Source organism: Plectrocnemia conspersa, unplaced genomic scaffold (assembly GCF_051122295.1).
Source record: "Plectrocnemia conspersa isolate PC_06_02 unplaced genomic scaffold, ASM5112229v1 ptg000002l, whole genome shotgun sequence".
Lineage (NCBI taxonomy): Eukaryota > Metazoa > Arthropoda > Insecta > Trichoptera > Polycentropodidae > Plectrocnemia > Plectrocnemia conspersa.
In genome coordinates this window covers 13,002,721-13,026,083 of record NW_028277166.1, presented here as the reverse complement: position 1 = coordinate 13,026,083, position 23,363 = coordinate 13,002,721, and the positions used below count along the sequence as shown (strand labels likewise).

Sequence of the window (23,363 nt, the reverse complement as noted above, 5' to 3'; positions counted from 1 at the left end):
GGTTTAGTTACGTATTAAAATGATGTGAGTAATCGACGGGCGAGGCACTGCCGGTTGTCGTCTTCCCGTCGCGCTCCGCCAAATAATGTGCTGCTATACGCCACCGTCACGTCAGTGTTGCCAGAGTACCGCCTAGTTTTGTCCATAATGAATATTTAAATAGGCCTGTATATTGTTTACTTTCAGCTTTCTATGATCCATGAAAAATATAACTTATTATTATTACATGTTTATATTTATAAATGATTAATCTAATGCTAAATATTTATAAACTGCTATTGTATAATTGTATTCTATTAAATATAATAGCAACATGCATGAGTTCTACTTTAAATATACAACCAAATTAATATATTATTTACATATATCTACGATGTAGACATCTATAAATATGCGAAATACTTGTCTAACTTTAAAACCAATAATAAAATATTTATAAATATGTTTTTTATATTCATGTGATCCGCAAAAAGATTTTTTTGCGAGTTACGATAGAAGTTGAGGGCGTGTTCATTTAGTATGCATGCGGCCCTTGAGAGAAATAAAGATATGCTGTGCGTATGCCTAAAGAAGTATATTTTCTTCATATATAAAAATAATAGTTAGCATTACATTATTTTTTAAGCAAACAGTCGATACAAAATAGCTAATGCGGCATATGATGTAATTTGAGTTCTTAATGCCTCATATAGATATAATTGTATCAAGCTAAAAAAATCATGATAATTACAGTTCTGGATTATTTTTATGACTACATAAAAAAAACAGGCTATACATTTATATTGCCCATAAAATCACATACAAATATTTGCTAAATGTATAAATATAATGTAGCGTATATGTTGAAGTGAAGTTATATTTTCACTAGTAGAAATATAATTTATTATAAGACTGTATTTGTTGACTAACAGATGATCTAGTACGCGTATTTCCACAGGATTCACAGAATTGTGACGTCGCATTGTTCGACAAAATACTACAAAAAATTTCATTAATCAAGTCAATCAATATTTAAACAGCAAATAGATCAAATTGATTTTCATGGAAAACGTATGGGATTTTGGAGCATAACGTTTTATTTTTATACTGAAATTCATAATCTAATCTTACCAAGTGATGATTCTACTTCATTAATAGAAGCTATTGTAATTTTGTTGTATATTTTAAACTGATTGTTTGTTTAACAATAAACATGCTTAGCACGTATAAAAGTTATAACAGGAAGTGCTTGTATTTTCATCGTGCGTTTTTTCAATGTTCCAAAAATATAAATATATATTAAACATTAGAAAAAAAACTGACAACACTTAGATCAGATTACAAAAATGAACATGGACATTGAAGCACGCGCTATGTCATCATCAGTAGCAATTGTATCGTCGTAGTGTACACGTTGTGAAAAAATCCTATTCGGCATTGAAATAATTAATGTAATAGATGTGGTAAAAAGCGACTTGTTTCGTGAATAGTTATATAATATTTAGTTATACAATATTCATTGATATTGCCGTGTGACATTTACGTTGCTTTTTAAGGTCATCTTGACATTTGGATATCGTAGTAAACGTCAATATAGTTTCGACGTTATAATCGCACATTTACCTGATTTATCGATGCCGTGTGATAATAATACATAATATTAAAGATGCCAGAACTTGGGGTATGTAACTGAACTATTATTTTTATATAAAACATATTTTTAATCGAAATTAATTCCGAACACTTCACCGGCATTTTATCTTAAAACCGGTTGTTAAAAAGTTGTTCGCTGCTAAACTGTGACGAAATTTATTTCGCTTATATAATAAATTAAGATTCAACCGCCGAAAGTTTGCAAACAAGATTTTTTACCCGAAAAGTCTTATCGGTGAGTATCGCGTTTAAAGTTTCTTTTTTAACCAATTTCAAATGCGTGCGTGATTCGATCTAATTTAGCAGTGCTGAATCTCTTTTTGGCAGTGCTGCCAAAAACAATTTTCAGCGATAAACGAAATAAAGCAATCAAGCCTAAACTTCGTTTCCGCAGCGAACGCTTACGAACAACGTAATGTGTATGTAAATGTATAATTATTTTATGCATGACACAGCTTTTCTGGTATATCCAAAATAGGTAATAATCGTTTGAAGATATAAGCTTGTTAATTTAATTAAATTTTAAATACGCGACGCCATCTGTCCGAGGGCTGGAACGGAGTGTGTTCTCGCCGAACACTGGTCTATGCGGTTTGATGAACCAATACACAAACTAAACACTGTATTTTTAGTTTTATTTTTTTAATTTTATGCGGCATTAGGTGGTATAGTCCTAACTATTAATGCAGCGTTGGTTGGTGAAACTTTAAATATTATACGCCACATATAGTTTTTTTATAAAAAGGCCAAAAATAAATCATTTTTAAGGGCAATCTAACAAAGAAATGTCAAGAAAATATCAATCACCAAAGGCTATAAGATTTCCATAGCGCTATAAATTCTAGCCCACCTCGCTCTATCTTGGATCATGCTGTGCCAGTCGCTGATTTTTGTACACTGTCCAACCAACGTAGTCGCGGTTTACTTGTGCTCATCTTATCCTCAGGCTTATAAGATGTTAATCGCTTCACATTTTTTGTGTCGTCTATGCAGAACAGATGTGCAGCCCACCTGATACCTCATATTTTAACATACTTGACGACATCCGTCTTATGATACAACTCATACAATACGAAATTTTACTGAAGATTTTAATTTGAGTTCGTATAGCAATTGCTCTGCATAGGTTTATTCTATATATAAAATATTATAAAAAAAATGAAAAGTGTTATCTTCGACTGTAGGTAACCCTGCTGAGAGATGACAAATTCCTGGAGCCCGTTATCCTTGAGGGGCCCGACTCTGGAAAAAATCATAACAAGAATAAATTAATAAAAATCGACCTCAAGTAATGAATCTGAACTTAACTACAGTTGTTTGATATGTATGTATTGATGTATTTCAGGTAGAAGTTCCTTCAATCCTTTTTATACATACAAGAAATAAAAGGAGTGGAACATTGCCTTCAAAAGTACCCACTTTCTAGGTAGTACTTGCACAATAAACATTATTATTCAAAGATTGTAGTTTTTTGGTGCGGCTCCATTTGTCATAAAAGCCATAATCGTCATGTCGAAGTTAACTTGAACAAGATTCATTAATAAAAAGTCTTAAAAGTGAACGTTTTTTGTCACATGCACGTGTTGCTAAAACGACGTTTTAGCCGCTGTTCAAAAGGAACCAATAGGACAATGTGCCAGCGATGCATCTTCTTTCTGAAGCAATTAATGCTAAAACGGGATCTATTGTGAATGACACAAATATATAAATAATTAAAGACGGTCAGCACTCTGAGCAGAAGATATTTACAACTTTCATTGTTATGTGACTTAGATTGAAAGCATTTTGGTCAACTTTTCTCTTCGAGGAGGATTAAAGAATGTTCTTATAAGTGTGTACGACTTTTATCCCTTGTGCGAAGGCTGCCTTATCGAGTTTGAAGAACCAACGAAACAATTATTGAATTTGTAGGCATACTTTAAAATATGTTTAAGTTTATTCCGATGGTTAGTTGAAGCAACAGAATTTTTTCTGGGAATATCTAAAATAAATCAGAGTACATCTGGCAAATAGCTATTTAATCAGATATTATTAGATAAAAAACAAAGATCATAGTTTCACCTTACGTCACCCAAGATTGGTCTAGGAGTTGTAGAGAAGAGGATTGTTGATTTTCTCCTAATTCGATTATCATTTATAAGCAGTAACGCTAATTATGTTCACTTTGATTTTCTTAACATCACTTTCTACGCTATTAGCTTAAAATTCACGGAAGTTCAACCCCGAACGCGAAGTGAAAGGCCTTTACACATTTGAAGTGAAAGGCAACCGCTTCCACTTTGTTCGTCAAACCTAGTTCAGCCAAGCAGCAACATTGAATCGCCAAGAGTCATTTGTAATTTGTACTCAAAAATAAATGCGTGTGTCAAGCTAGCATGATAACTAAATATAATTGTTAACATAATAAGCATTTAAATATATATATACTATTTCGAATGATATGACTACTTACGGAAGCAAATTGAATAGCCAATAAATTTGTCATGTACATAATAGATTTGTTTAAGCTTCCTGTCAACTTCCGCTAATATAGCATAAAATATTCTTGGCGTTATTTTCATTAACGTTATTTTTTTATATTTCAACAAAAACATTTTAAATAGATACTTAGTAAAACAGAATAAGGCATACCAAATTAACAGTGTAATATTGTTTACATGGCAAATAAAAAAGTAAGACTATCGAAATGGCCTTGAACATATTAAAACAATTATTTTTTATCTGCTATGGTAACAACCGGCAAAACAAATATTTTTTATACAAGTGACAAAAGAACACGATTTACAGAAAATAAAAGTACATATATTTTAAAATCAAATTTTACGTATGGCAATATTGATAATGAATAGGTTTGTTTTGTTCTAATCATTGATACTAGTGCTATCTATTGCATTATACTGTAACCAATGTTTGTTTTAATTAGATTTATAATTAATTAGTAATTTATGTGTGTAACAAATTTTCTAATTTTCCTAAGCTTAATTTCACTAAGCTGATCAAATATTATAGATCAATATATTTTGGTTATCGTGTTGTTCGCAAGCAGTGAATTTTCTGCTGAACCTGCGTATTTTTGTTTTCCCACATTATCCGAATTAAACTCTGACCTTTTATGTGCCGAATATGCTTTTTCAGCTAGTTTTATGTGCTATACGGAATCATATAAAAGTACATATGATAAAATTTAATATTACTAGAACAACGCCATCTTACGGTTTTATTAAGAAACTTTTCAACAAAATATTAAAAACCGAAGCCGATAAAACAGGTGACTGTTTTATGCTTCAAATATATTAGTTGTGTTAACTTCCAGTAAAATTTATATTTATTTACCTCATTTTATTATTAATATTATTTATTTGATTTTATATATTATGTTATGTTATACGCATTAATTCAATCAATTATATATTATTATTTTATCATAAAAATACTATCGTAATTTGTTGTGTAAAAACATTTATAAAATATTATAATCTATAAGATTTGTATGTTTAATGCTTATGCAATATAAAACAATTATAGATTAATAATTATTTATCTTATCGCAAATGGCATTGAAAAAAATATAATAAATATTATTTATTCGGCAACTATATTCGGTGTAGTGATAATGTGTGGTTGTATACGTTTTAAAATAATTGCAAATTTATTCAATGGTAAGTATAAATAAATTTACGTTTTTTTTACATATACATTTAGTATATACGCTTTAACCTCTGTTTGACATGTATAATATTATTTTAAAATTAAGATAACGAAACAGGTAGATTAAATACAGGTCAAAAGTGATGCAAATAACACTAAAATGAAATAATACTATAATGAAATAACATTTTTTTAAATAATAATACTATGTCCATTCTACTGTTAATTTAGTATTTTACATGTTCAATTAATACGTTATATTTTATAACTTTTAAACTTTTTTATTGCTAGTGTCTTGATTGTAAAAATACAAGTATAAATATTTATTTGTTAACCATATGTTTTACATATTCAATTTTAGAATAAAACTAATTCGCAAAACAATATTAAAGTATTGTTGAACCTTTTATAAATTACTAATATTATAAATAGGATATATTTTTTGTACTAAATATGCCGGAGACAAGATTATTCGTTTATATGTTAGAAGCGGGAGAAGGGTACTAAACTTTTTTTGTACTACGATGTTGGTATTTCGTTCATCTACGCTCACGTGCAATATTTACTATTTAAAACGGGAATCTACTTTACAAGTTCAACACAGTCGACAGATATTTTTAAGAAAAAACCAAATTAAACACATTTAGTTATTACATGTCACATTTTTATTAAAAAAAGTTTTAAATTTATCTCTATTTTTACTTAAATATATTGGTAATCTATGATTTTTCACAGTTTGATATCGTTCAAAACACACCCCCTTGTAAAGTGGCAAAAGTACAGCACACTGTGAAATATATATTGTGTGTACCTTTAAATTATAGTTTGTAATTAATTTAGTAAGCAAAATATACCTTATAGTTATGGGACTTGACGTCTATTGCCAGTCTATCGAGCTCGCATTTTTATATGTAAAAAATGTAATTTTAAGTATCTCGAAACTAATGCATTAAAATCTAAAGTTCACTAATCAGTTAGCAATAAATAAAAATAATTTGGTTAAAAATGAGCTGTGAGTAACAAAACTACCAAAAAATGTTTCGCAAAATTATGAGCGCAAAGCGCCAATTTATTAGCGCAATTTGCTAAAAAGCTGCTTGCTGTCGCTCGCATCGACTCTTGTATTATATTATGTATTACTGATATAGTTGACATTATATTAATAATTATATCATAGTTTGTATCAAGTGGTGAATTTTCGGTTAGGTCAGCTATCGAGTTATATTTCAAGAGATCGTATATGAACGATAGTGTTTGGTGATTTTTCTGGACAGAATGTTTCCAGACACGAATTTGGCAGACAAATTTTTACGGATCAAAGAATTCCAAATCAATTTTTATTTAACATCTATTTGTCCGTTTTTATAGACATCAACCAATCAAAAATGTTATAAAAATACTCAAAATATCAACAATGATTGTTTTGAAAAACTAATGAAAAAAAATGGTTCATTGGATTCAATCTTATATATAATTGTTCTAAGCCGTCGTCGCTTCCGGACGCGCATAACTTTAAACGAAACATTCTCCGTTCAATTATCTACTCTATAAATCGTATCGCTTTGTATGAACGGTGTGTAACAATACACGTAAACAAAGGAATTATAATAATAAATAATAATAAAAATTAAAATTGAATTTGTTCCGATTGATTTTCGAGCCGCCAGCAATGCGTTCTGTTGTTTCGACCAATCAAAAATAAGCATTCAAATATTCAAATAGCGTCGACCAATGAAAAATAAGCATTCAAATTCAAATAGATAGTACCGTGACAACACTTTTATATAATTATTATTTAATAATAAAATTTTGCTACGCGACAATAATTTTCAATAATTAGTCATTTGACTGAATAAAAATGAAATATATACATAATGTGTTGAGGATTAGAAGAATACATTGATTAAACTAGATAAACAATCATAAAATAATCTTCGTAATGAAATTTTCAAATTTTGAATTCCCGGCGACGGGCTCCGAGGCCTAAAAGTGAGTTTTTGCTTTTATAAATAATCGGATTGCAAATTAACTAGGTGTGTTATATAACTATGAAAATTAAATATATACATAATGTGTTTAGGATAAGAAGAATACATTGATTAAATTAGATAAACAATCATAAAACAATCTTTGTAATGAAATCTTCAAATTTTGAAATCCCGTCGCCGGGCTCCGAGGCCGGAAAGTGAGTTTTTCTTTTATATTACATAAACATTATCATTGCTTTCCGATTTAATACACATATACGTTAGATTTTAAGAATTTTAAATTAACCAGTTATGTTTTAAACATGAATGTGTAATATATCCTTAATATGTGAGGATTGAAAGTTAATGTCGATCAAATCGGCGCTGTCGGACAGCTTATAAATGTGTAGTTTCTTGGATGTTATCTAATAAACGACATTTTACAATGATTATAAATATGTGATTGCATACCTGGAATAATCGATAGCCAAAATATCTAAGAGTGGGTTATTTTTAATTCCGATGTGGCAAAATATGTACAATTTTTGTTCTGTGCCATCATTCCTCTTTCTGAATAGCCAAATTTAAGATATTCAGTTACATCAAACTTATGTAGTATGTTCTTTATAAAAAGATAATACTTGCTGACAGTGACTTCAACATTAGAAGATTAACTCTTTGTTTATATATACCAATTCTACGTTGTAGCCATATAGGTCATCAAATTGTTCCATCATTGCTTCTGAAAAATAATTAAAAAACAATAAGACTCCTATCAAGAGTAAACATTGAACACATTATTACTACTAATATAATCCATAAATTAAATTTAAACGACAACCAAAGAACACAATTGATGGATGTACTGTAGAGGATTAAACATGTAGATTGGCATCTTTTCATCTTCTACAAAATTGTCACAATATGTCATATATTTTTTATTATTACTAGCATTGTAATATGTTTAATTAACTTCGGTATGTATACCTTTAATTGCCAAATCACCGCTGTTTGTCTTTTAATATTAGATCCTGGAAAGTCAATAGTAATTTTGTTAGAATAACCGTGTTATATTATTCATTTATAACTAAACACTTACTGGCACACCCACAATTTATAGTTTTGTCTATAATTTCAAATGCTCCATCACTTGAATCATCTTCAATTGTCACTTTTTAACAAAAGTGCCGCGATTATAACATATTACGCAGCCGGCACAGCGAGCGTTTGCCAGATGTGACAGAACTGTCAAAGCAAATTTGGGAAGTCCCGCGCTTGAGAACGAACTAAATTGATTTTAACGAGCGAAATTGATTTTAACGATTTAAATTGTAAAACATTTATTAAAATATGTATAAAAATCATCAAATACTAAAACAAATGTTTTTTAAAATATTTTTTTAGTTTATAGATTTAAAATATAATAAAAATAATGTGGATATGTATTAGCTTCTCTATACAGAAAAAATATGTTCCAAAATTTTGGCGAACGTTGGCAATTTAAAGTTTTAGTTTTTAGAGAATTTTTAAGACTTTGCTTTAAAAAATATTTTCAACAAAAAGGGGCAAAGTTTAAAAATAAGTACTATTCATTACCAACCAACTACTAAGCGCACAGTATTGCGAAAATCCCTCTTACTGACGCCTTTAAAAGTAAACTACACAAAAATGTATAACACTAATTTAAATATTTTTTAAATTAAAAGTTTCAGAATAAAATTTCAAGATTTATTCAAAATATTTTTTTAAACATTAAAAATCTTTTTTATTTTATTATGGATTTTAAATAATAATAATTTATTATAGATTTTAAATATCTTTAGTTTATTATTAATTTTAAATATAGTGAAACCTTTTTACACTCATTAATTATTAAAATATATAATGCTGCGCAGAAAAACATTTACTTTAAAAAAGATGTAAATCAAAATATTTTTTGATCAAAAAAGACAAAGGTTTCAAAATTATTAATATTTTTAAAGCGCACTTTTGGTCTAAAGTAACAGATTAGATGCTTGATATTTTTAGTTTATTGTTTCTTTCTAATTAGTAAATGTAATTAAAAACTGACTTTTATATTTACACATAAAACATAGAAATATTTTTTTTATTATAAAGTAACTTATGGTGTCACCAAAAAACTTTTTTGTTACGAAAATTTAAATTTATGATAAAATTGTGTTATGCAGCGTTAAAACTGACACTCAAACACCTAAAATACGCTAAAACACAATCAATGACTTATAATCACTCACATTGCACTAACTATATATGATCGATTGTGTTGTTGCGTTAGTAACGTGTAACAAAATATTTTTTCATATCAGTAATATTTTTGAGCGGATGTGTTACCGATGCTATTTATTATTATTATTTATTAAACTGTAAACCTACTTTTAAATGATACAAAATGTTACGTTTTAATATTATTTTTTATGTTGAAAACATTTTGATATTTTTTGTTTTATTAATATTTAGTAAAGTTACAAACCTATTTTAAAAAATAATACAATGATATTTTTTTGTACCGAATACCGAAATAACGAAATTCCCAGTTAAACGAATCTTTAATTTGTCCCCGAAAAACTTTCATACAAAATGTTTTCATTGTAATGAAGACTAATCTCAGTATAACAAAATATTTTGCTCCGAATTTAAGAATGACGTTATAACTTGACAAAATATTTCTAAGAATTCAGTTCATCATTGACTTGGGGTGTGCCAGATGTGTTCAAAAGCGACATTACAGGTGTTTCGTTGACCCTCAAACTTTTTTATAAAACATTTTTTTCACAAATTTTATTGTGTTTCATACATTTTCCTTAAACAAGGAAAAAAACGATCTGTCAACCTTATAAGAGGTTATTTTGATGCTGTAGTAATATAGTAATTAAAAATAAAATAAAAATATATCATCTTCCTTACATTCAATATAACGAATTTTCAGTACACCAAAATTTATTCATTGGTTCCGTGAGTTTCGCTGTATTGAAATTTCATAGTACAATTTAAAATTTATTTTTATATAATAAAAGTTTTAAACCTATTCATAAATGATATACAATATTTAGATTTATCATTAAATATCTAAGTTTCAATATAATGATAAAATCTAACGTTGTAAATCTAATAAATAATATAAAATGTTTTCTTCTAGAAATATTTAGTCAAGTTGTAAACCTATTTTCAAATGAATTGAAAATTTCAAGTAGTTTTTTATAGATTGAACTATTTTGTCTATCATTGAAAATTCTAAATAGTAATGTCCAATTTGAACCATTAAATTTTAAAAAATATTTTAAAAAATCAGAACGAAGCAAAAATTATATTTAAAACCCAAAAAGTTGAGGGTCCGGTATTCGCACACTCGCTAGCTATCGGTACCTCACGATAGTGAGGTACCGACAGCTAGTTCAATTAGATTGCTACATTTAATTTGGGAGTACAAACTCAAAAAAAAGTTTGTTTTTATTTAATATTAAAAAAGTGTTTCGGAATAATTTATTTCTAAAATAATCTGTGTCCGCAAAAATCATGTCCGGAAAAATTAGATGCAATATTTTTAAATCATTTTATTTTGTCATTAACTTGCATTTTAAACGATATTTTTCTATTGAATCTAGGTCTTAATGAATTAGGGGAACAAGTTTCTTGAGCGAGCTTTTAATTTCATAGAAGTATTTTTTGGCACCCAACGCGCGCACAGTTACTTATAACCTAATCTTTCGATATCCGTCCGAATATAAAGCGTGTGAATATTCTCATCGATCGTTAAACGTCAAATGAAATCATTCATTGCTGATGAACTTTCACTCACTTTTTGGTTCTTGTTACATTTACCTGTATTGACTTAAACAGGAACAGATTAACAATGTAATTTCTGTACTCTGACCATAACCGAAATGTTGCTAATCAAGTAAAAAAATCACTTCCATGTTTACAAGACCATGTATCGTAAATTTTAGAATATTAACAACATATGCGTTTTTATTAAGCTAGAGTCGGGGCGCATCTGAGTAGAGCTTTTACTAAAAGCTCTCTCAAAAGACTTTTATGTATCTTTTACTAAAAGCTCTCTCAAAAGTCTTATCAATATTCTTTTTGAAAAGTTTTATTTCAACTCAACGCCAGACACGTGTACCGCGCTTTGGCCACTCCTGATGCACATTCTGGGGTAAGAATTTGTAAGAGGCGGACCCGATGCACCGTGAAAGCTGCGAATGTCGCCCGAACCAAAACAAACCGAGTGCAGCGAGCCTCGGTAGGGTCAATGGCCTTCGTTCACAAAACTGGACCCCGAATGTCCACGAGATATTGTGGGCTTGGGAGGCAGGCAGGCCATTGTGGCACAGCTTGACCGAATTACAGATGCACAGGGCCGAAATACAACCGGATGCGACCTAGCGAACAAAACTTTGCGAGAGCTTGCGCGCAGAAAGCTCGACAGGTAAAAGCTTAAATTTTGTATCGAACGGTGCTTTGTGAACGGAAAAGTGACGTAACTTCGCCTGAAAAATACAATATTATACTCGCGTATGGTTTTATATGTGATATAATTCAATTTTGTGATGAAAATGTGAAATGTGTTGGAGGAAATGAAAGCAATTTTCTTGTCTGATACTAAGTAAATTTGCTTGTTTTGTCCTATTCTTTAAAGCAGTGTTAAATTTGTAGTAATATTGCTTAAAAGTTGTATATCTTAAATATTATTAAAAACACATTTATCGGTTAAATGTAAGTATATTATGTTATATGTTTTTATTTAGTGTCAGCATAATAAAAAAATTCTCTATGCTTAAAATAAATGCAGTTATTATATTACATAATAACTAACAATTCGTACTGTTTTATTACACGTTACTCTAAGATTTACTATTATATATGATTAGACAATCGATAATTATACGGTCTCAAAGCGTGCTTCGAATCGATTCACACGGGCACACAAACCGACGTTTTCACACCTCTGATATAAACAAACCAACCGTGGCCGCGTTTAGTTATATTATAATATTTCATATTCATCCGTTTTGATATTCATCCGAGGCTCGCCTTTTATGTTGTCGTTGTCCACCGATGATTGCCGCATTACGCAATGTCTTATTTTAACTAAACACGATATGATATAAATGTGAATCGCTTGATTATGCTTAGATTAACCCAAAAACGAGCCGAGAATGCGCAGAGGATGCATAATCTGAGGGAAAATGACGTGGTAAAGACGTAAGTTTGGCGTATTACCATTATATCATTGCAAGTGTGAGTGAATGGATTTTACGGATACCACGAATATTGCACTCCCCCCTCAGCAAAAAATAATTAATTGGCAGATTTCACGTAAATTGCACCAGATTCTAATAACTATCGCCGAATACAACATTCTGTTTGGAAAGATTGTTGAGTAGCTGGATGGCTCGAGTTAAAAAAGCATTCTTGAGCGCTGACGTTCTGTCCGCAACGTTTAATAACAAGGGATGCAGCTATAGATTTTGCTATAGAGAGCGGTAAGCGTTGCATTAACGTTTTCATACTCGTAGACTCGCGATCAAATATTGTAGCCTAATGGGTCGAATTTGATATTTCATATTTAGTGAGTTGCTTTTGATATTTCCGAAAAGAATTTTGGATATGCCCTATCGACCCTCATCTGTTTAAAAAAAAATTTCACTCGTAAACTGTTATGTATCATATTACCATCGGAATTTATAACTAAAATATCAATGTCCTTCAGTATTATTTGGCTGACTTTACTTTTGGGTGAAATTATATTTTAATGCCGCTTTTCTCTAATACATATGCCATATAAATCTCACATTAAAAAATTCAAGCAATAAAAAATTCATATCAAAATCACTGAAACCAAAACTACAACACATGAAATTTCATAATTTAGTTCCCACTTATCAGATAGTTTACGTAGATAAATTTATGCATAATTTTGCATGTGAATTTTTAAGTTTTTTTGTAATTTTTTACTGATTATATTTTTTTTTACATTTTAGTTGTTAATAAGTGACTTGGTCTGCGTCACAGTATTATTAATGCTTTTAGTTTTTTTTTATTACCATCATCATCATCGATATCTTAGCATTTAATGAGAATGTTAATCGGACTGCATAATTTTCGCATTTAAACCTAAGATCAATTGTCGCGTGTGACATCTACGAAGCATCATTACGTGTTACTATTAATTATATAATTATATAATGTAAGCACGCAATTAATTACGTGTTTATTTATATGAATAAATAAAAATGAGCTATAGTTATTTTTAAAAATGAATGCGTTTGAACAAAGAAAGAATTTATTTACAATTACTTTCTTGCGTGCATACGCGAGTGCTAAAAGTTAATAGTGCAACATTCCTGAGGTAAAATAAACCAAAGGAGTAGTTGCGCCCTAAGTAGATCGACAGGTGAGCAGTTGTATATAAATATACATATATAATAGTACATACCATATTGCAAATATGTATTTTCTTGGATTATATAAAGCACATGCATATGTTCAAGAAAAATATTATAACAAATAAGCAAAAGCTCAGCTTTAGCAAAAGCTGATCCAAGTTCTTCGACCTCTGAATAAGTTTTTTTTTATTTATTATTTTATTGTATTTATTGTACAATAAAAATAGTATTTATTCACTGTACTATTGATGGTCTTAATACCATAATTAAATTCTTTAAATAAAATATTAAGCTCCCTTAATTTTAACTCATGATAACAATCTCTAAAATTATAATATGTAGAAAAAAATATTAAAGATTACATAATACACACTATCAAGGTTAGCGGCGAATTAATCATAATATTAATAGTTAAAGCCTTAAGGAAAATCGTACTGAAAAGCTGAAAAATTGTATATAAAGGTGCATATGTATATATGTAATTAAACACAATGTGAACTACAATATTATGCTAAATATATTTTCATGCATTATTACAGAAAACATTAGTTAGAAAATACCGTGATATCAAAATCATTACAAACCAAGGATATAGATTTTATGGCCGCGTTAGAAGCTTTATAAATAATCAGTAATAATTATATTATTTTTTGAAATTATTTAAACAATTTGTAAGATAGTGAAGAATGTGTGTTAAAAGTAAATGTTATTAGTTTGTCTTTGACTAAGGTTTGACCCACCGTGTTAATGCCAACAGTAAGATAGTTATCAATTTAAAATTATCGAATTAAATAAATGGTAATTTTCATATTTCCTACAGGTAAATAGAGCATCTATTATATTAGCAGAGTAATAAATTGACGTGTGATTTTAATTGTAAAGACATTATTCACACGTGATAGGCAATTTAACAGAAAAAATTGTGTTGTTCTATAAATGTTATTGAAATCATATTTTTTCACATTATTAACTGTTTGAGATGTAAATATTTAGAATCAGTTCCTTTTTTGTATGTTTTTACTAATCCTTGGAAATTTATAAATAAATTAATATGCATATATTTTTTGTATAAATAAAACATATTTACGATGCAAAAGCTCACCTGACATAGTGATATATAAAATATGGCATTATGGATATGTTTTAAATACTTTTTTCACAATATTGTTTGGTCATTGATTGCGAAATTTCAAACATCCGTAGGTTTGTTCTTAAAATAAAATTATTTAAGAAGGACTGTAGCTTGATACATAAAAAAATCGGCTGCGCAATTCTATCCCACGTCTTGCAATTTCAACATTCAAAATTTAATAGTTTGCCTCTTTTTTGGACGTCAAATTTGGACCCACGTAATTGGAACCTATGCGAAACGTCTATTCGAATATTTGTCTGCAAATGTGTGCGTCCGCCCGTCTGTCTTTATTTTCGCATATGTATTTTTTTACGAGCTTTATTCTCTCTAACCCAGTTCTCACGTAGCCGCTGGCTGACTGAAAGACGGCAGGGAGCGAAGCTTTTGACAGAAACCCGTTTGCCGAATTTCTTATGTATTTATTTCAGATAGCGATTTAAATATTAGGACCGTTTCAAGAGATGATTGAAAGGTCCCTGAGCGGGTTTATTGCGTTTAGTGAGAACTGTCGAGTTTAAACGATTTATGAATTTCTTTCAGATTTTGATTGGTTGCTAGTTAAAAAATCTGAAAGGCATTTTTTTCTTCAAATGACCTCACATCGTATACGTATTTTAATATGCAGGTTTTTTTACAAATAGTCAGCTTGTATTTAATCTACGTATATATGTATCTACATATAATTTTATTTATAAGAATAATGTTTATAATCAAAACATAATCAATATATTTATGATAATAGTATTTAATATATAAACAAGTTTGCAACACATGTATATAATATAAATTATACGGGTTGTTCCATAAGAATTTACCGTTTTTCAAAGTCCTTTGAATAAATAATAAATTTCTTAAAATCATTCTCCACATGTTAGTCAAATTATCTGATCCGAAAGCTAATGCATTTTTTAAAGAAATAAATTCGTTAATATCGTGTTTGCACCTAAAAACTGTTGCAGGGATCTAAAAAGATGCTAGTCGTTTGGAGCAATGTCTGGAGAATACGGTGGGTGAGGAAGAAGTTCCAAAGAAAATCGATTATTTTTTCTATCGTATTTTTCATCACATGAGGACAAGCGCTGAATTGGTGTAAAATTACACTTCTTTGATTTATAAGGGCATGTCTTTTTATTATCAAAGCTGCTTTTAATTAAATTAGCTAAGCAAACTATGCGTATGTCGTAACTGTCTGCTTATAATCTAATAATTCATAATGAATTATACCTTTCATATCTCACCAAATGCATAACATTATCTTTTTGCGAGTTGATTTGCGTCCAGCCAATACCTTTTATGTCACGTGTTAACAAAAAGGATCCACTTATCATCTTAAGTAACAACACGACTCAAAAATATTTTTTTCTGTTCTAGAATCATTAATGATTAAGCAAGCTGCACGAGGTTTACCTCAGACTATTCATGAAGTACCATATTCTGCAAGTTGACAACTTTCGTATTTTTTTTTCAATACATTTGAACTGATGTAGGCGATACATTGAGCTTTTGTACTTGCTCTTGTAGCATTATTCTCAAATCTATTTCGATGGCAACCCTAATATCCTCACTAACAACCCCTAAGGACTACCCGCCCTTAAGTATATCTTCAATGGCAAAATTTGACACTTTGTAAATTTAATGGCATCCCTGCCCATTGCTTTACAGGTATGCTCTACTACTATTGTTGCATTATGACTGAGTTAAAATTCATAAAGCATAATATAGCTAAACTGAGATTATTTTATCTCCATTGCCATTATTGATGAAAAAATATCCAAGGACTAAAGAGCATCACTGATACGATACTGTTAACAAGCACTGAAAATATTACTAAAATTATTGTACATTTACAAAAAGTTATGCATTTTTGCAAATGTAATAAAACACACAAAGATTTATGGAACAACCAATATTAACATAGAGCCAGAATGATATATTTTTGATATGGTAACTATTATATATTACAGACTTCTTTGTAATAAAAGTACAGATAAATATATATTAACTGTCCAAATTTTATAAAAAATGTAATTGTTAATATTCATATATCATGGATTGCAAAATCTTATATATAATATATTTGTTCTAAGCCTTAAACATTATCGTGTAAATTGTATCGCTTTGTATGAACGGTGTATAATAATACACGTAAACAAAGGAAATATATTTAATTTAAAAAATAAAAATAAAAATTAATTTGTTCGATTGTCCTCCGGCAATGAATTCTGTTGTTTCGACCAATGAAAAGTAAGCATTCAAATATAAAACTAGATGGCCGACAGTAACGTGGCAACAGTTTTAAATAATTTTGCTGTGACAGTAATTTTCATTATTTTGTTATGTGCGTTGTTCGATTTGATTGACTATAAATATTCGGGTTGCAAATTAACTAAGTGTGTTATAACTATGAAAATTAAATATATATATAGTGTGTGTGTGAGGATTAGAAGAATACATTGATTAAACTATAGAAACAATCATACAAGAATCTTCGTGTTGAAATCTTCACATTTTGAGTTCCGAGGCCGAAAAGTGAGTTTTTCCTTTACAATACATAAACATTATCATTGCTTCCGATTTAATGCGCATATTCGTTACGGTTTAAACGTCAACGTGTAATATATACTTAGTACGTATGAAGATTTAGGTTAATGTCGGTCAAACCGTATAAATTCTAATAAAATATATTTTTTTATCTATTGATATTTGGGAATAGTCGATTATTTAGCTGGAGAAGTTTGGTTCTATTTTTGTATAGTCAGCTTATTTTTCGCTTATAGCTTCTAAAAAACATTTTAAACGATTAAAAGTATGTATAATAATTAAAATATATACACAATACTCACATAGAGAACTGACAATGATATGACATAATAATTTGGCGAGGATGCAAATAGTTGAACGTTTAAATTTTTTTGTTTTTGTCCTAAAACGTCAGTTATTGGCTCTTATTTTTTTTATTTTTACGTATAATATGTCATATAGTGATAATATTTAGGGTAGTGAGTGAGTTGTTATATACACTAAGGTATATAGGCAAAATAAATTAAAACTATTATTGCAGCAAAAAAAAATCACCTAGATCGTTCCGATCCGAGCGACGACTCGCAATATATCAGCCAACTGACAGCTTACAAATCTGTAGTTTCTTGAATGTTATCTAATATACGACAATTTACAATGCTTTTAAATATGTGATTACATACCTGGAATAATCGATAAGCAAAATATCTAACAGTGGTTTCTTTTTAATTCTGATGTGGCAAAATATGTATCTACGTAATGTTTTTATTTATCAATTTTTGTTCTGTGCAATCATTTCTCTTTCGAAACAGACAAATTCAGGATATTCAGTTACATTCAACTTATGTAGTATGTTCTTCTGCTGACAGTGACTTCAAGTTGAGATGATTCACTTTTTGTTTATATATACCGATTTTACGTTGTCGTCATATAGGTCATAAAATCATTGCTTCTGAAAAATAATTAAAAACAATAAGACCTTGAACACATTATTACTACTAATATAATCCATAAATAAAATTTAAACGACAACCGAAGAACAAAATTAATGAAAGTTACTGTAGAGGGTTTAACACGTAGAATGGTATGACTTCATCTTATTCAAAGTTGTCGCAATACGTTATACTTTAACTGTTTGCCATACGTAAATGTTATTAGCTCTTGACTTGTTTCTGATAATTAGCTGTAAACGATACTATATAGTGGGTAAAATGTTACTCTTTGTTGACACTAATATGAGATTTTTCATTATTACTACCATTGTAATATGTTTAATTTACTTTGGTATGTATATCTTTAATTGCCAAATCACTGCTGTTTGTCTTTTAATATTTTATCCTAGAAAGTCAATATTAATTCTGTTAGAATAACCATGATATATTATTTATACAACCAAACGTATACTAGCACACCCATAATTTAAAGTTTTGATTATATTGTCTATAATTCCAATGCTACATCATTTTAAAACATATTCAATTAGCACTTTGTAAGAAAAATGCTGTGATTATTTAATTGCACTAAACTGTTTACCGGCGCACGCTTGACAGATGATAAAAGAGTTGTTTTATGTAAGCAAATTTGACAGATTTTGGCGCGTTTAAGAATGAACTTTGTAATTGATTTTATCGTTTTAAATTGAAAAAAACCCATATCAAAATCACACTTACATTTTTTTATAAATTAAAAAAAATATGTTTAATTTATAAGGGATTTTAAATATTATATAAATAATGTGAATTTGTATTAGCTTCTCTATACAGATAAAGTGTAATTAAATTTTGGCAAACGTTGCCAATTTAAAGTTATATATTTTAGAGAGTTTTGGAAATTTCGCTTAAAAAAACATTTTTAACAAAAAGGTACAAAGTCTCAAAAGTACTATTCGCACTGTCACAATGACAGCGCATAAGTGCTGTCAATAAAGACTAATTACTAATATAAGAAACACATTGTGTAGCTTTTGAAGGCAATGTTCTGCTCTCTTTATTTCTTGTATATGTATAAAAAAGGGCTAAAGAAACATATACTTGAAATACGTCAGTATTAAGGTACATCTCAAACAACTGTAGATGTTCAGATTCCTTATTTGAGGTCTTGTTTTTTGCTTTTGGATTGGACCCTCAAGATGGGAAATTTGTCCCCTCTACCGCTCATTCTCAGCAGGCCTGCTTCTAGTATGCTGCAGACTAGGGAATCATAAAGAGTGCGCAATATTAAAGTATTCTTAAAGTAGCGCGCATTTCTCAAGATAAACCCGTTTTTTTTATTTATCCATCTACTGTGATTTTTAGTGCTTCTTAAACGTCAAACCTTAATAAAGCAAGGTCTGTCTGGAATATGTATATCTATCAATATGGTAGAAGTACTTCGTCGGCATCAGACTATAAAAATAAAATTATGTGACATTTCATGATACTGAAAGACAATCGGTTATCGAAAGCCCATTTCCATAAACAATTGAGATTCTCCTGCAAGTCAAGGGAATCCGAAAACGATTACATTCTCTTGAAAATTTTCAAGTCATCCACATGTAATAAAAAAACGAGTGATTCATTACCGTCTCTATGACTTTAATGAACAATAAAAACAGCAATGGATCCAAGTTGTATCATATTATATTTTATTATATTATTCTTAATATAACTATAAAAACATAATATAAAAACTTTGTATCATATGTATTCAAATTGAAAAATTGAAAAAGGCCCGTATGGAAATTTTCGCACATATCTTATTGCTTCAGAAATGCTAAAGAAAATGAAAATAATTGTGTATTATGTTTTAAAAAATGTTAAAGCTGTTGATAATATTTTTAAGTTCAAATTCTCAATAAATAAAATGACAATTTATGAAGCATATATTCATAAATCATTGTGCTACGCAGCTAAATGCCCCTCTGCATACCGTTTAGAAATGAGCAATTTGTCATTTATTTAAAATTATTTTAACAAGTTTTTAGCAATTAACCTTTGCGTTTTCTTTTATAGAGAATCGCAGGTTACTGACAATTCATATTAAAATTTTCACGTTGCGTTAAAATTAAATTTAGTTGAACTTTAACTTAAGTTCTACTATGTTTGTAGCCCTGAAAAATTACCAACTGTATGTAGACTGCAGAATATATCCACAAATTTAGTTGGCCCTTAAAATTTTGTAGTTGATTATCTCAAAACGTTTATTTGTTGAGTTCGCCCTTAGTATGTGTATATAACACTATTCATAATGGATGTTTCAATACATACTATTGTATATACAGTCCATGTCTCCAATCACCTGTTACAGGTAAAGAGCTTTGAAAGAAATGATTTATAAAAATATGATAAAACTCATGTGCGATGACGTAAGTGTGTGAAGCCGGCCGGCTCGGAACCGCACGTCTGTGTGCGTTAGAGGTGTGTCTTTGTATGAATTTCGAGGCAGTGGGGCACTTTCACTATCTACGGTGGTTGACCCGCGGGCCCGCGTAACGGGAAGCGGCCCTGCGTCGAACAGGCCCGCACTCTGCTCACGGTCAAACGAGCCGCCGCCAAACGGACCGGTCTCTTTCAATGAATCAATTACACACACATACACTTTACATAATCGACACGCACGCTTCATCTGGCTTATTATTAAATTCATCATACATGATACAATGTATACTTGGTATTCCTAGTTGATTAAGTATAAATATATGATAGAAAGGATGGCACAAAAAACAGAACGATGTTTTAAATGTTGAAATAATATTATAAATATAAAAATACTAAAAGAAGGTTTAGTTAAAGTCACTTATCATTGTAATAGTATAACTGAAAAATTAACAGTCGGAGAAAAAACATTAAATTATATACATATGTATGTATGTATATAAGAGTTACACATAGAAAGTATAATTTATGTATAAAATAACTTAATTTTAAAATAATGATAATTTGCACCTAAATCGATATTACTACGGACTTCTGATATGAGAGTAAATATTGGTCAAAGTATATTCAAACCGAATTTTTGTCAATAGGAATGCGAAAAAAATAATTATCCCTTCTCAGAAGTCAAAAATCCACGTCAAAAGTAATAAAGTCGCTTAAATTGCGACGGCGATGGATTAATGATATTTACTTTTATCTTCATTTTAAAAAGGTTTTTGCAAACATTTCGTTTTGCATCATTCAACAAATTATTTATTTTTCTTATAATTTTTAATTTAACACACATATGATTATTTTATCTAAAAAAGTATTTTTATTTTCATTTTCAATTTTTCGTAAAGAATTTAAATAAAATAATTTTAGTATTTTAAAAATATCGAAATACCAGTATTTAATACAAAACGTTCAATTTTATCAATATAAATTAAAACTTGTACAGTTGGTATATGAAAAAAAAATATATATTTTTAAAACTTACTTTTCTAGTACCAGCGTGTACGACGTTTTTTAAGTGTTACATTTATTATTTTCGGTTCGATGGTCATTGCTCACATAACAATTGCTCACGCGAATATTGGTTACAAAGCAACGTGCTCACACGAAAACATTCAAGTATCATTTTGAGTTTTTATTCTAAAAAATTTTTTTTTCTATTAATGGTATTGCAATTTATCAGTTGAATAAAAAAATCACTAGGAGCATTAAATGCGTACACATAAAAAAGGGAAATTTAAGTGCAATTATCATTAAACATGTAACAAATTTAATGGCACCATTTAAATTTAATTCAGATTGTTTTGGTAAAACGAGCGTTGATTTTAATGGTGCTGTGTAATTACTAGGATACCAAGACACATGTCCAAATAATCTGGTTGTTGTAAATTTAATCGGCATGCCAAGAACGATACGATTAAAATACATCATAATGTAGTAATAAAATCAGTTGATTTTTTATCGGTACTAAAGCACTCATCGTACATCTAAATATGGCCGGCGTTACTTGTCTTACAACATTACTTGCCGATGGGGCAATGAACTCGCTTAAACTAGAATTCATACCTTCATAATTGGGTCGTAACTCGATAGAGGAGACACACAGTGCGTTACGTAAATTACAATCAATGAAGATTCCACATTTACGCAGTTTTATAATCACAACACGTGATAAGACCGGGGAAAAACACACGTTCGACAAAAATCAGATCATTAACTTTTATTTGATGTTTGTATTGTATTATTTGATTTTTTTTCAAAATACGATGATGATTAAATTAATTTTGAAATTGATAAAAAATTGACATTTAAAGGTTAATTTTTATTTACTTGTTTATCTGAAGGTTAATTCAGATTAATGATATGATGAACTGCGTTGTAAAATGCACAGTGGGCTTTTGTGGTTTAAAAAATCTCGAGAAGAGCTATTAAAGCTTTTTCTTGCATTTATAATTACTTAATAGTCATAAAATAATGCACTTATAATTCTATATTTCGACTGTGATGCTCCAGCCATGTTCACGAATTTTCCATAACTTAATTCAAATTGATGAGATCTGATTTATTGATTACAAAATATTATTATATTACAAACATAAGCCATTTTTTCAATTGAAAATTATAGAATAGTGTGGTGTTCAGCGATTTATTTTTAATTTTTGCATTCCATTACCTTCCTTCTCTATCTCTTAAATCTCTTATCTGTCTTATTGAATTAATAAGATTTGTGCTGGTTTACTCGACCATGATTGTCACTCGCGGTAGTCCAAGTAGGAGTTGCTAATGGACCAAAACGCACTCTCAAAAGCTGTATGGACAATGCCTTAGGATCCATGGTGTCTGAGATAGTTACAAAAAATGATTGAGAATTTAATTTGAGACCTTTTCAGTACTCTGACTTAGACATGCATTCAAATACTGAACTCTTTCAAACTATATTATACATATTGTGACTCAAAGTGATGAGATATTCATAGTTATGAGCCATAAGTGTAATCATATCTTCCTGAACTGCTGTGTGGGTATCTTGCTCTGGACAACTACCTGGTTAATAAATTGACGAGCAAGTTGGAACTAAAAGAAAGGAAATGGCAGTACGGTTATTCTTGTACTAAATAAATAAAAAATCTCTCATTCACGGATCTCTCTC

General features: G+C 29.4%; 1 protein-coding gene and 1 long non-coding RNA gene across 6 annotated transcripts in view; one reads left to right on the top strand and one right to left on the bottom strand.

The window, feature by feature from the left end:
• Nucleotides 1–1,363: 1,363 nt before the first annotated feature.
• The window catches only part of phtm (cytochrome P450 enzyme phantom), a 78,764-nt gene continuing 56,764 nt past the window's right edge, over nt 1,364–23,363 (top strand). Inside the window, exons 1-2 of one of the 3 annotated variants that reach the window (XM_088203759.1) lie at nt 1,364–1,430; nt 1,536–1,660. In XM_088203759.1, coding sequence (XP_088059885.1) covers nt 1,646–1,660 — 15 coding nt within the window. In that variant the 5' untranslated portion in view covers nt 1,364–1,430; nt 1,536–1,645. Of the gene's footprint in view, nt 1,443–1,535; nt 1,661–5,216; nt 5,292–23,363 lie in introns of those variants that run through there. The other 2 variants (XM_088203768.1, XM_088203777.1) reach the window with 2 other exon arrangements.
• LOC148237713 (uncharacterized) lies at nt 6,986–8,477 on the bottom strand. Of its 3 annotated transcripts, none has more exons than XR_015812704.1 (3): nt 8,347–8,477; nt 8,235–8,278; nt 6,986–8,153 (listed from the first exon to the last, which is right to left on the bottom strand). It is a non-coding gene; the product is annotated as an uncharacterized LOC148237713 (long non-coding RNA). The 3 variants fall into 3 exon arrangements; XR_015812706.1 differs by having other exon boundaries at nt 6,986–7,989; XR_015812705.1 differs by having other exon boundaries at nt 8,359–8,473.